The following is a 15,250-nucleotide window of genomic DNA, read 5'->3' on the forward strand; positions in this document are numbered from 1 at the left end:
GTTCAAAGATGAAATTTGGAGCTATGAATTCCCAGAGGTGGTTTACTAAGAAAACCAAAACAACACAACATGCAGAGAAAACCCACATTTTGCTGGGAAAAAACCAATGTTAAAACAGTGGCTATGGATACCCAATCTTTCTCCTCCCTTCTGATTCCAGATTTTACGTATACATACATGTACGTGTGCATATACATAGATACACACATACATACGTGCATATATTTCAATCTATGTTTTTGAGCCTACCTCCTGTTGTTTTCTTAAATGACTTACAGAACACAATAGGCAAATAAGCAAGAAATTGCGTGCATGCAAGCATATCTTGCTGCTTGTGCATGTAAATTACACAATTTGTAAACAACTGCAGAAATAGCATGCTCAAATTATGCATCTGATTGCCCAATTAACTTGTTTAAAAAGAACCCAGATGACATCCTCCAGTAGCTTCTATTATATCCTTCACCTCTCAGTACTGCTTTGCTCAATTCCTAGTGCACGTTCTCAATGCCTGCACTGTTGTTCTGTGCTTTCACACAGGCGTAAGCAGCAGAGCATGCTCAATAAAGCTATCAAGTCAACTCTGGACCAGATTTTAGAAAGCTGTCAGGATAATCAAGAGTCCCTTATCTCAGAGAGGAGAAGACAGATTAAATAATTAACAACAAAAAAATCTGGTCTAATTTCAAATGGTATGAAGAAAAGAAAGCCAGAAATGTTGGGCCTCTACGCCTCCATAAGAAGCAAAGTTTCACTTTTCTTTTTCCCCCTTAAGGTGTCTTGCTTTGTTTAACAGACAAGTGTCATTTACTGGTATACATTCATATCATAGTAAATCCTTACTTTATTTCTGCATTGAAATAATGGTCAGTTAATGGCAATTCCACGTAAGTTGAGACAGAACACAGCTTCCCACACTCAGGTGTACTTCCTAATGGACAGAGACATGGAAGTATCCAATCTTTCCAACATCTGCAAGTATAGAAACCCATTACTTCGTTTATCAAAACGAGCTAAGAAATGAACCTTTACCATACATATGTTGCTCCTTTGCTGCTGTACTTCTTTTTCTGAGATGATTTTGTGGTATTTTCTTTACCTTTTTTTTTTGGTTTTTTTTTGTTTTTTTTTTTTTTTTTTTTTTTGGCGCAAAATAAATTTTAGCAACTTTAATATGTAGAAAAAAAAACCAAAGCTGAGCAAACCATTATCTTAACCATCTCTCAAATACGAGAAAAGGAAGCAAGAGCAGAACTGCTGGACTGGATCGTGTCCCTGAACAGGTACTACATGGAATCCTAGTGCATCTCCCAGCTCTTTACAGGCCTACCGCAGCAACGCGTGTGCTGGTCCAGCTGCTGCTCCTCCCTATGAACAGGAAGAGCAGTAAGAAAAGCCAGCGGACCCCCATTATATTCTTACGGATTTCCATCAACCGTCATTGCATTTCTTCCCTCCACTTTGGCAGTGACGGATCTGCTGGTGACTGTCCATTGCTGCCTCTCTTCCTCCAAAGGCTCAAAATCCAGTTTGGTACATGAGTTACTCCTTTCCACTCTGCTGGTCTGTGTATGGTTTAAAAGCCTTCCAGGAGCAGTTTGTCCTTCAGGAAAATTCCGCCTTTTCTTTTCTCCTAGAAAGAAACAAACAAAAATCCCAACTCCTTCCCACAGCCCCTTTCCAAAAATATAATATCATCGTGATCATTCGTATCAGGAGAATTATTTAGCAGTCTCCAGTCTTAGTTACAGCTTTTGTTGAGTAAACTGTAGCTTATATGACTCTGAAGTGTTTATTAGAAAGCTTTCAAAAAGAGATCTTCATTTCAGGAAAAGAAAAAATGTCCAGTTTAGCAAATACAGATGTTGGCAGCAAACAGACTGCAATGGTTAAAAATAACCCAAAGGAGCAAATAGTTCAGAGAGTTAGCAAGGAATTCACTTTTCCTTTTTTTTTTTTCTAAAAACCAACACAGAAAAACACTGATAGCTGCTCCGGTGTCAGTACTTCGTAAGACAGAATTTTGTTGTGTGTTCTTGGTTTTGCTTTTTATTTTTACTTTTTTTTGCTCTATTGCTCCACACAGGTTTTAATTAGTGCTTCTCCTTGGCTACAAGTGCTTCACTTGGAAATACAAAGCTCTCTTTGTTAAAAAAAAACCAAAACAACCAACAAATCAAAAAATAATAAAACAAAAATCCCAACACCACATCACTGGAGGGAAACAGGAAGTGATACAGTGCAGGTGTAGCAATCTGGTCCTGTCGTTGTCCTTCCCCATCCCTAAATCCTCTGCATAACTTTGCTCTTCAGTCGATGAACCTTTGGCAGGCCTTCTTCCACCGGCAGGCAGTGCACCACATATCTCTGTTCTCCATCCCATAGACCTTCCGACACTTCTTCCCCTCCCCTCTCGGCTTCCTGTCAGACAGAAAGGGAAGCTCGTTAACACTACGGTTTTGCAGCCTGGCCTCACCTCCCCAGGTCAGGACAGTGAGTTCAGCGGTGTGCAGATGGCTGAGCACGCCTCACTTTCTAAGAGACTGCGGTGCATCTGTGAGCTGACCAAGAGCAATGAAGCAAGCAGATGCACGGCAAGGCTGAAGCCTTTGCAGCAGCTGCTGAGCCTGCTCCCCTCTTCCTAGGCTGGTGCACAGCCCATACTTCAGCCAGGCTCAGCTTGGTCTACATTCGTGTTACTTTAGCCACACGCAGTGCCAAGGTGTAATGGACAACCACAGCTATCCCACAGCACAGCCAGGCTCACATCGCACACGAGTGCTCTCTGCTGTAGCGCTGCGCTACAAATACATTGCCCAGTGCACAGCAGCAGACCTTGGCTGTAGGCATGCAGCAGCTATGCAAAAGAGAGGAAGCGCTGCCAGCTCCTAAGTTTGTACATCCTTCCTGCGTGGTTTGCTGAGCTCACAGACTGAACAACATCCAGGCAATTAAAAACAAGTTTCAGCCCTCAGCTGCAACATGTTCTCTACTATGAGAGTGGTGAGGTGCTGGAACAGGCAGCCCTGAGGGGTTGTGGATGCCCCGTCCCTGGAGGAGTTCAAGGCCAGATTGGATGGAGCCCTGGTCTAGTATTAAATGTGGAGGTTGGTGGCCCTGCCTGTGGCAGGCGGGTTGGAGATTCACAATCCTTGAGGTCCCTCCCAACCTGGGCCATTCTGTGATTCTGTGTTCACGTGTGCTCTTTTCCTCCCTGAAACCAGCAAGGCAGGCAGTACCTGCTTTTAAAGCCACCGTGATTGTCGTGTATTCCATCCTACCACCATACTTAAAGCTCACAAGAGGATTGCAGAAAATGATTAAGATAAATGTTAAAATACTACTCAACACACAGCAAACCTGAGGAGCAATGCTACAAGGAGTGACCCAATGCTCATGACAGCAGCGCTGCCAGACCTAGAGTCCTTAAGTCAAATGAGTGTACAGACACAACTGTTTAATACCTGCATGAGATACTGCATGGCACACAGGAGCTGCCTTGTGATTATTCTCTTGCATATTTATGAGTTTTTTTATTACTGACAATAAGCACAGTCCATGAATTGGGAACATCCCAAGTTCCATTTATAGCACTTGTGATGATCCAAGAGTCACACTGAAACTGAAAAGCATAAAATCTTCCTAGTGCTCTGTTGTCTTTTTAGGGTTCAGTCACCTTTTAGGACTGTGAGAAACAAAGAGTTTCTTTACTAGAAGAAATACAGCATTGCAGTTTGATTTTTTTTTAATGCAACAGCATCTCAGAGAAAAAAGCAACGAAGTTCAAGATGCTTCAGCTGGAACTGTGGATCTGCATACCACTGCTTTACAGGGGAGTTTAGATGTGCATCTGAACTCCAGATCTACCTGGCGTAAGGCCTGCCGTTCTCCTTCACAGTCTGTGCCCTTTTCATTCCTCGACAACTCATTTTTCCCCTGAACTTTACTTCTGGTGCTAATGAAAAGCATGGATACGTTATCCCGAAATGTCCCAGTAAGAAGCTGCCTGACAACTGCAACCACACTTGGTGCTGCAGTTCTTCTTTTTCTGTGGCCACCGACATCTTGTTCACTAAACACCCCCCAAAGTCTGAAGCTACTGGTCTGTCAGCAGGAGCCAATGGTCCCATACCTCAATCCAAACGCTACTCTGGGTGGTGATGAAAGAACTGTGTGGGACTGCTTCTGCTCTCCACTCCCGGCAGGACGATTGTGAGTTGGTGAGACCTGTCAATACAGACAAAAAGGTCACTTATGAACTGCATGCAGACATGAATGCAATAGAAACACACCTTTAAATCTACGGTAATCAAACTGCTGCTGTTTGATTGACAGATATTGACAGATAGAACCGCTTCCAGAAAAAGTAATTTGTGATACACAGTGGCTGACACACCAAGGAGAGGTCAGTAAACAGCATACAAACACAAATAATTTAAAGGTCTGAAGAAGCTGGAGGTGTAAATATGTACATGATATCAGCTCCACGTTGCTTTTCTCTGTCTAGTCACCCAAGCAGAGTAAGCCAGAGTACAGAGCAGCATCACTTAAGATTTGGGGGAATACAGCAAATGCATGCATTCATGCTTTTTAAGACTCTGAAAGGCTCTTATTAAAACTCTCCAGTTTAAAATAATTACAAAAACAGACCTCAGCCTGCGTTCAGATGAATACTAATAATCTCTTGTGAGATGAAGGGATTTTTTACATTGCTCTAACCTGTGACTCTTGTGCAGGGACAGCTTGGGAGAAGGGAGTTTGCTGCAGGCCAGTTACAGTGCAGCCCCCCAGGTTTCAGTGGGAGTGCAAGACAGTCCTACTGATCATGGCTGCTAACAAGCTGCACTGAATTAAGTCCTTTACTATGCACTGTAAACCTTCTTGGTTCAACAGCCCTCTTGGCATGCACGACACACTCATCCTATCCCCACACCGCTGGTAACACGAAAGAATTTGTAGCCTACATACTTTTGTAAATCCATACCCATTTTTTACTTCTCAGTGGTTTGTCACCAGCCAAAAAGGTAGCCCAAAGCTATTTTAGAAAATTGCCTGTAACTATTATGGGTAAGACAGAAAGTAATGGCTTGGAATTACCCTCTTAAGTTCCCTTGCTTGCTGTGGACATGCACCTAACCTCAGGGGCCAAATACATACAGAAAGGCATGCACAGTGCTCAGAGCAAAGCATGCATTCCACTGGCTCTGTCACAGGCTGGTTGTATGTAAGCCTTGTGTGAGGCAGAGAAGCTCCACTATATGACTACCACTTTCCAAAAGGAGTTGCACTCATTGCAAGGGTGAGAATTAGCACAGCCCTGCTTTTGTAAGGCACTATGTCATTTACTTAAAAACACACAAGCGAAATGCAACTTTCATTTCATATGCAGTTATTTAGCATCACTTTGTATTTACATCTGCTCTTACCACACATCACTTCCCACTACAGGCAAGGCTTTCATTCTTAAATGATCTCACTGCTGACAGAATATAAAAGTGTGCATGAACTTAAAAGGTTGGACTGGTTGGTTGTTTTTGGCTGGCAGCCCTATAAATATCACAAGGGCTGCTCTGAAAGAAATGCCCTTCTAGCCGAGAATGTGCTCTATCAAATAGTGTCATGGTGCTCACTGTATCTGTTGGAGTTTCCCTGGAAATAAATAGGAGGCATTACTGCGACCTACATAGCAGACACATAAAAATCAGTTCATATGGTTCCCAGAGTGCTTTATTATTCTGCTATCATCAACGCTTCCCGAGGTTTTTGTACTGGGATTATTTCTGAATCATACCTACATCACTGCTATCTTCACGCAATTCTGTGAAAGCGATTTGGCATCTCTTGAATTCCCTTGAGAAGAGTCAGCTCTAAAGCTAGGGTTCAACGTTGTTGCTTGAGCAAGCAAACTCAACACACACGTATAATCCTGTCGGCTTATGTGCCTGATTTACAGTGTGGGTAATTGCACTTTTAGATTCCCAACACTACTGGCACCAGTTTCTGCTACTCCGCAGAAGGAGCCAGTTTTGTAATTGCTGTGTATCAACCCCATTGTTGTGAAATCAAATACTCGAGGAACTTCACAGATAGCACGCTCTGTCGAGGCGCTCTTGTTCAAATTGCTGACAGCATGATGTCTTTCACTGTGAGTTGTTCCTTGATAGAACTTAATAAATATTCATTGGCAGAGCACAGCGTAATTGATTCAGCCACTTTCGTTTTTTATCAGACCTGCAGGATACCACAGTCTGAGAAAATCTCCAACATTTGCCAAAGGTTGACGTTAAGAAGCTTTGGAGATTCACTTGGTGAAGAAAAGGGAGGGAAATAGCATCTGTTATCACCATGTCCAATATTCAGTGGCGGTAGGACAAAAAGCTATATGGATCTTTAAATGAGCAATGTGTGTTATGCAATACATTGTAAAAATTCAGAAGGCACAATATTAAATGAAACACTATCATATGAAGTGAGTTCATGATTAGGGAATCTTAATTTATAACAAAAAATGCTTTCTAATAAAAATCAGAATAAATTTGATACATATTTATTTCTCCTTGTTACATAAAAGATCTTCCTTTACTGAAGGCAGCGATTATGTTTGTTCTTAGCACTCACCATGCGAGGCACTAGACACCTAATCCCTCTGAAGCTTTCATTAAGGTTTTTACCTCCCCCTACAGTATCCACACCTATACTGCTTCACGTTTAGGACTACTGGAAACCTATGTTTCAGCAAACAACCAATTTCTGCAGTTCTGTAAGAAAATACGGCCTCGTACATTATCCATCTATGTGAAGGAAGGGCCAGAGCTGACTTTGCATCCAATACTTCATTAAAACGTTGTCACGCTGCACCACGTATTAATATTAAAAGTAATATTAAAAATACTTTATGTATTACATGCATTGTTTTGTGCAAAATTACAGAACTTTCTGCTGCCAGTAGAGGCTACATCCCTGTAGCCTACTGGGGTCAGACTTCATACTTTATTTCTTTCCTTCTGCTGCCTTTCAACTATACTTCATCTTCAGAGTTCATTTAGATAACAGCCCTGCTGCTTGGTTCCAATTACCCTGTTAACATAACCACTGCCTTGTTAGTTTTATCTCCAGCCTCATAAGCAATCTCTTAGTGGCAGAAAAAGCAGCGTGCAGTGATGAGTTCTGCACCTCCCCGAAAATTCTTTCAAAAACAAGTATTTTAAAAAACATACTATCAATCCTATCAATCCTGTTCTCTGCTTGTGGTCCAAGGCAAAAAAAAAAAACCAACAAAAGAGAAAAAACACTGTACTTGCATTTAAGAGATTGGCAAGAGGGCTACAGTCAGTCACACAAGCAAACTGGGGCAAAACTTGACTTATTTCTTTTCTGTACCTGTTCTGTCAAAATCACTGCTGTTATGAGATACTCTGAAAACACACAAAAAGTTCTTCAATATTTTTTTTTTCCTTCCTTCTTTCTTTTTTTTTTTTTCTTTTTTCTTGTCATTCACTTACTGGGATGCCGGTGAAGGTAACTGGAGGCGACTGCCAAGAGATGCTAAAGCTACTGCCATTGGGAGTGAATTTAGTTGACCCTGGAATGTTCACTGGAGGAGTGGCCTGTTTGAAAAGAAAATATTATTCCAGTAAAAGAACCATTCATTTTCCAAAGCATGTCAAGGGATCTTTTACTCCTTAAAACTAAATCTGCAGGAGAGCTTCAGAGGTGGAAAAAACCTTCACAGTGCTGACAGTGACAAGCATTTTACCCTGTTGCTGAGAAGGATAATCACAGATAAGCCAGTAAGGAAGGAACATGTTTATATACTGCTCTTGTTAAAACCCTGTTTGGAGGAAGATGATAGCTCTCACAAGTATCCATGCAAAACCTTTAAAACCTGGGTCTGGTAGAAAAAACATGAACTCAAGTACCATATTAAAAAAACAACCCTGTTTTAATAATGCCAGTTGGCAGCAAAAAAAATAGTACAAATGATTAACCTACCCACAGTGATAAACAAGCAACTATATAAACTGGTGACAGCAGGTTAAAGTAACTGAAGATTGGATGGAGAGGACTTTCAGACAACAGCATTAGCAGTAAGGATTGGCCATTTTTCATTCGTCAGACAAATGTTTCATCCCAATTAGAACAGCTGCTCTTATTAAAAACAAGAAGCTTGGGATTCAATGACAGCCGAAGCTAAAGCAAATATCTGAAGGTCGCTTTCAGTACAAAGAACTCTCACCTTCCCTCCATCTGGTTGTAACACCCAGTAATACCCGGCTTGCAATCCTCAACGAGCTCAGCTTAGGATTGTTTGGTATTTTTCACCTTATCTCTTCCCTCAGTTTTTCTCACTTGGCTTTGTGCCCCCTGGAATTCCTTTCCTCCATCATTTTGCATCCCTGTTCACTTGACAGAGTCAGGAAATTTGTAACCTCACATTACCTCACATTTACTCTGTCTGGCAGGAGTGCGACAATTATCAACACAGGCTTCCCTTGACTCCTGAGATTCAAGCTTTCATCCCCCCCAAAAAATAAAAGACTTCTTGATTAAAATTTATAAAGAATTTGCTCTTAAAAATGAGCTTTCTTTTTGTCTTTCAGTCACCTGAATCTCACAGCAAACGAAGCATTTATCTAAGTAGAGACTGTGTTTGAGGCTGCTGGAGTCACCTAACTGCTTCCCTGAACCACTCTGAAGAGGAGCGATGCCAAACTGCCATCTGATTGTTCCCATTAAAAATATTCTTTGGAGCAAATTGCTGAAGCAATTCTCTGGAATCTCTCCAAGCAAAAGAAACCAAGGCCACTGAATGATTCCATCTATTGCAGCTATGCTCCCAATGCTGCTGAGGCTGCAGTTCCAAGAGGTTAAATACAGACACATCAACTCCTCGAGGAAGCACATGTCTGCTGAGTTCAGTGAAAGAGAAAAACCTCTGAAAGGCAACAGGAAAAATACAGTAACTCCACGTGGTGGGGTGTCTCCCCTGGTTGGGCTGGAGGACTCAGACACTGCATCCCACTGATCTGCTCCACATAAGCTGCTTCTTTGGCAAAGAAAACCTGAACGGGAACTGGAACAGGGACCTCAGTTCAAGAGAATGCCTTATGCAGTACGCACAGGGTCGTTCCTCACTGATAAAATGAAGTACTCAAAATGGAGCAACGTGACAAGGAGGCACTTGTAGGGTTCAGGCACATGCAGTATGATACCATGGAATACATCAGTCCCAATCCAATTCAAGCAGTTGAAACATTTCAAACAGAATTTCCTTAATCAAATGTGTTATTCAAAGGCTGGAAAAAAAATGGAAAGGGCTGGCATATCCTTTCTCTGCTATATAAAGGAGGATTGAGTGAGTCTTCATACAGCAGGAAAGAACATGGCAACTACAAATCCCAGACGAAGCGAGCAGCCAGGATCTGGTACCTCACTATGGGAGAGGCAGGGCTCAAGCGAGACTGAGAAGAAAGTCCTTCTCTTAGCTGGCTTCATCGGTGCCCAGGCTGCTGCACTACCTGATGCAGCTCCCACCTGAGGTCCCAGACTTCCACTCATGCTTTCCAAAGTGCGTGGGAGATCAAACTATGCTGTTCCAGACAAACAACAAAAGGGTTTTATCTGCACAATGCTGTATACAAGAGTTACTGCGCCTGACAAATTTAAGAGTTCAGTTCTCCAGTGCATACGCAGGTCATGGACCACACCACTTCAAAGTCTCAATTCGTATTTTCTCATATGGCATCCAGACCAAAACATACCAAATTTTAGTGCGCTTTCCCAATTAATGCCTTCTGTCTGAACTTAGCTGGAAGCTTTTTGAACAGCACCTTGGATACGACTGGAGTTTTCCCATTCGTAAAGAATTATCTCTAAGAGTGGGAGGGTATCACATACGTTCTTTTCATTTTTCCTGCTCTACTTCACATACGCAAACTGACATCTCATGCTGCACACAGTAGAGGAAAGGAATTGTTCCTAGCATGTTTTGGGTACTTGCTTCCAGACGTTCAGTATTAGCAGAGCTAACACTGTGGGAGGGATTTAGCTGACTGATAGAGACTGTTTACAATGCAGGAGATCACACGAGAACATGTCACCTTAGGCGTTTCTTATGGTCATTGGAGAAATAACTGAGTAGGCAGTGGAATACACAGAGCAACTCTTCTCAACATGAAGCATGCACCTGTACTGCTCAGGGACATGATTTAGCAGAGGGTTGCCAGAGTGAGGGTAGTATGGTTAGGTTGCAGTTGGACCTGATATCTTGAAGATCTTTTCCAACCTGAGCAATTCAATGACTCTACACACGACTGGAAGATTGTACCCAAAAGTCCACTGGCTGTGGTGAGAGCAGAAAGAACTAACCCAGAAGTGGACATATGGTTTAAATGAAACAAGCCCCATTAACTGTTCTTGCTCTATGAAACTCTCTGACTCACTAAAACTAAGCTTGGCTTTTCAAAATCTAAACACAGTATTCAGACATCTTCTTCTACATTAATGAAGTCAGTGCAGTGAGTGGAGCTCACCCTCAGCAGCATTACCTGGTAAGCATGGTCCGTGTGTACGAGGTAGAGGTTGGTAGGAGCTGAGCGGCTCAGAGGTGTCATCAATTTAGTCTCAGTTTTGGCACAGGAAGTTTCAGGACGGATTGCGTCTTGGGTGGGAAAGGAAGGAGGAGATGCTAAAGATGGAGAGACTGGTGAAAGGCTGCTTAGGCCATCAGCTACTGAGTCCGTGTTGAGCCTGATTTCTGTGTAGTAAAAATCCTCCTCTCCGTCACTGTAGTCAGATTCTCCTACGCGTCTGTATCAAGAAAAAGGAAATGATTAAATGAAAGCAAGAGCCTTAAGCTGTATCCTAAGTTCTAGATGCATAAGCAAATATATTCATGCTGTCAATTAATTAGTATTTCCAGTTTTAACTCTTCCTACCTTATCAGAGATCTGACTCTAGGGAGGAAAAGAAAATTACCCAGTCTGAAGGGAAAAGAAGCAGAAATTTAAACTTTATTTCTTCTAATTCTTTGACCTTGGACTTGATGTTTAACTTCTATGCCTCAGCATAAATATCAAGCAGTACTTGCTTCCCATTGCTGACTATTGAAGTTTACAAGAATCTCAGAGCACTTTAACTTCATAAATGACAAAGCAGCCACAATAGGGCATTTAAAGGTAACAAGCATGGGCAAGATAAACCCTGCTAACCTAACAGGAAGTAAGTTATTATCTTATCACTAGTTTCTTAAGTCAAATATCGTTTTGGACACGGTTTTCTGTAACTTTCCTTGGCCTAATAGAATAAGCTACTTGGTAACAGTCTCACCATGCGACTCACTCCAACATGGGCACAGAAGGGACACTTAAGGGCTGGCTTGCCCGTGCTGGGCTGTCTGGTCCTAACCTTCAGATGCAGACTTACCGAGGGAGGAGTTGCAAGAGGCTTGCCTGCCCCTGCATCCCCTGGCCCCACCTGCTGTGTGCTAGACAACAAATGCTGGGCATGAAGCAGCCCAGTCACAAGCAATTATTCCTGCCAGTCTACACATTATCAGGAACTCCCAAACAAAACACTATTTTAGCACATTCCCAACACTCACGTTGTTAAAATTCAACCTCACAGCTCATACATGATTTTTTTTTGTCCTGAATCTTCCATATGGGAAGCTCTGCTGTTTACTTCTCCCTGCCCCATGCCATTCAAAAGATGTCCCAGCAATACAAAGGACGAAGCAAAAAGAAGATAACTGCATTTTGAAAGAGATTTTTTCCGACAGCTTCAGTCTTTGGAACTTGAGCCCAACACCAGTTACTAGCACTGTTGCACAACCCCCCAGAGCTCCATGCCAGACTACAACTCGCAGTCACTTTTAATTTATAAGCACTGGGTAACACAGACTTACACAACACATACATCTGCATAACCCTCAGGTGAGGACCACAAAGAAGGGAAATGAGAAAAAAGATTCCATTACATATGCATGTAAGGCAACACCTGGACACCCTTCCCCTTTCCACTGCCATGATGTCCAGACTGTCTCCCAGACTGCCTGCTCACTAACGCTGTGAGGTAGCACTGGGTCTCCATGTAATTAATATATTAAACAGCTAGGTCACTCAGTGAATTGCACAGGAGATTTTAGTTGAAAACTAAAGCTCTCAAAAAACCTCATGTCATACAAGATTCATTAGCTTTTGCTTCTAGTCCAAATAAACACACATGGAATTAGCAGCTTGGTTTCATTTTCAGTTTTCTTAATTGCTTTGACTCAGAACGCAATTCAATGTGAAACGAAACTGGACAGTACTCATGCAGCACCATGAAACCTGCCATCTTTCACCCAGCTGCAGACTGGACATGACAAGCAGGGAGCAGGCATTACTGGAAACAATTCTGCATCAAATGTTTCTGAGCTGTGCTGCCGCTGGGGGAAGCACAGTGTGATCACAGCTTCTTGAGACCTTCTAGCAAAGTTCACTAAAGCTTGGAAAAGAAAGTGCTTTGCTTTTGGAAGAAGTTCCTGTTCACCTCTACACATTGCTCCTCAACTACTCCAGAAACCTTTGGATCTTAGAAAAGGCAAGGATAATTCAGTCATCTCCCAGGCAAAGCACAGCAAATCCCTTTGACTTCTGAAGGCAGCGGTCTCATACCCGAGGTGGATGGTCCGTATGTGTTTCTGAATCCCTGCAGCTGTGCTCAGTACCTTTCCACAGTTTTTCCACAGGCATTTGAACATCACCTTCATTGAGTTCTGAAACAAAGAGAGCAATGTATTCTTAGTCACAAGGAGGACAGAAGAAGGAGAAAGCAACCCAAAACAAGCACAGACTTATAAAACAGTCTTATCTGTAAGCCGAATCAATCGCTGAATGCCTACAGCCTCTAAATCCCCATTTCTCATACTGTCATTGTCTCAGCTAACAGCACAATCCCACTGGGTTCTACAAAGTGCAGAGAAAGGAGCGGCCTGTGCCCAAGCTTTACCTCTCCCTGCTCTCTGGCACGGCTTGTTGTTAATTTGCCCATTCCAGTTTCAAGTCCCTCAAATGAAACCAATTTTATACATTTCTGATTTAAAATGTTAATGCCTAAATAATTTGGGCTTCCCCAAAATCATTTTCTCTAATACTACAGAATGCATTATTTCAAAAGCTACACGTAGGATTAAGTAATTATGTCCAGATAACATTCAATTAAAAAAACAAGCATATCCTTAGAGACAAGCACATGCTTCCTTTGTGTCTTCAACAGAAATCAGCCTCGTGATTGGTTCACTTTGGATCATCTGGAATTGCACCTGAGTACATGATAAATTTCAGTGTTTGCTATAAAGATAACAGAGTAGGACTTCAAAAAAATCTCAGCTGCTGGCCTGTCAAAGCAAAAGCTGATTGCAGTAATCAGCTTAAGAAACAACAAATCTCCACCAGCCACATGACAGCATGAAGACTACACTTCCCACGTACCTCACAGGAGCTCCCCTATGGCATCCCCAACACCAGGCGCATCTTTACGAACACAGAGCGGTTCAACACCTCTCTCTGATTAGATGGCAAAAACAATCTATCTCTACTGCATTTTTAGCTTTACTGTCCATGCTGGGAATGTGCAGATTTTAGTATAACCAAATGAAATAGAGCAGGGCAGAAATACAGAACATAAACCGTGCTTCCATTTCTGACGAGTCCAACTGCATCATCAGACTTTAACTTTCATTTAAGAAAATAACGGCTAGAAGATCTGGTGGGGAATTATGGGGACTACTACCGTAATGGGAACTTTTAAGCAAGTAAAGGCTTTAAACCAAAAGAAGGAAAATTCAGGTGAGATGTTAGGAGGAAATTGTTTATTCAGAAGGTGGTGATGTACTGGCGCAGCTGCCCAGAGCTGTGGATGTTCTATCGTTGGAGGCGTGTGAGGTCAGGCTGGATGGGGTCCTGGGCAGCCTGAGCTGGTGGGTGGCAGCCCTGCCCAAGGCACAGGATTGGAACTGGATGGTCCCTTCCAACCTAAACCATTCTATGATTTTGTGATTCTTACTGGAATGTGGTTGCTAATGTGACATTTTGAAACACACAATGGAAAAAACTTTCATGAGTCGAAGTAAGGTTATCAATTGCTATTTCCACACTTATTCCTTTTGATTTTGAAGCCCTAAGTAAGAATTAACCCGAACATTTTCATTTCAGTTTCTAAACGTGTGAAGATGTACTCAGATAAACTACCATGCTGGGATCAGAATTAAAAAAAAAAGTGCAGGAAATGCAGTTAAACTGTAACAAAGTTTGGCAGGTAATGTTATTATTTATCAAAGTTAAACATTTGCCATTCAGAGCAAAATCCATGAGAACAGGAAGAGACAGTGGAATGTATCTGTGGTGAGTACATAAATAGAAATACTCACAGGCAACTTACATAACAATAAAGATGGCAGCTGTAAAACCATCTGTCTAATCATGGCTCAACAATAGCAGTGATGATAATAAGCATCACTTCAATTGACAAGTAAAAGGCAAAGCAGCGCTTCTGCATTCCTACTCCTCCTGCCTCACACAATCCAAAACTGTCTGCTTTAGTTTAACAACCAGCTCCAACTTCTGATTTATTTTAATAAATGTGTCCTCCAAAATATTTTCTTTCCCTTTCAGAAAAAAGCAAAAACATTTAACCACCCCTCTCCCACAAACAAGGGCAGAACAGCGTTGGTCAGCAAATAAGCAACTTCTGGAGCAACAAGATAAATCTGAACACGTTTAAACAATCATTAGAACTTCCTCCTGCTGGTGGTGAAGCAATTAACTGCCCCACACTGAGTCAGAACCAGTGTCACTATGGAAGAATAGATTCTTTTTCTCCTCCTTGCATAAAGTCCTTTCCCATCTTGCTATGCAAAACGTGTCCTGTTGTGTTGGGAGGGAAGAGAACCTGGACCAGTGCCATGTCTTTGTTTTCTTTTTCTCTCCAAGAGCAGCCTGCTTGCTAGCATAAAGGTGCCTTTTTGGTTTTTTGGTGTTTTATTTAGTCTGCTTTTGCAGACTCCTACCAAGGATGAACTTGGCCACTGCTAATGCTGTATCAAAAGCCATCAGGTTTGATCTCTCTCTCCTTTTTTCACCCCATATGTTTGTGCAGTGAAAGCATCGCAGTATTAAGGTATTTGACACACTGTCAGACAAACAGCACTTCCATGGAACAAGAAATATCAAGGCCACATGCAGCCTTTGTGATGACACGTAAAGGCTAC

General features: G+C 42.1%; 1 protein-coding gene across 3 annotated transcripts in view; it reads right to left on the reverse strand.

Annotated features, from left to right (window-relative positions):
- Nucleotides 1-15,250, reverse strand: part of ZNF704 (zinc finger protein 704) — a 92,863-nt gene that overhangs the window by 12,447 nt on the left and 65,166 nt on the right. For 2 of the 3 annotated variants that reach the window (XR_006178417.1, XR_006178416.1), the window contains exons 5-10: nt 12,657-12,757; nt 10,548-10,809; nt 7,503-7,607; nt 4,133-4,227; nt 1,423-2,421; nt 844-972 (exon numbers count right to left, since the gene is read on the reverse strand). Coding sequence is in view for 1 of the 3 variants with exons in the window: in XM_042868958.1 (XP_042724892.1) it covers nt 2,310-2,421; nt 4,133-4,227; nt 7,503-7,607; nt 10,548-10,809; nt 12,657-12,757 (675 nt within the window). In the remaining 2 variants the exon portion in view is untranslated. Of the gene's footprint in view, nt 1-843; nt 973-1,121; nt 2,422-4,132; nt 4,228-7,502; nt 7,608-10,547; nt 10,810-12,656; nt 12,758-15,250 lie in introns of those variants that run through there. The other variant, XM_042868958.1, reaches the window with a different exon arrangement.

Source organism: Lagopus leucura, unplaced genomic scaffold (assembly GCF_019238085.1).
Source record: "Lagopus leucura isolate 7727_CA_CO unplaced genomic scaffold, USGS_WTPT01 Super-Scaffold_100002, whole genome shotgun sequence".
Lineage (NCBI taxonomy): Eukaryota > Metazoa > Chordata > Aves > Galliformes > Phasianidae > Lagopus > Lagopus leucura.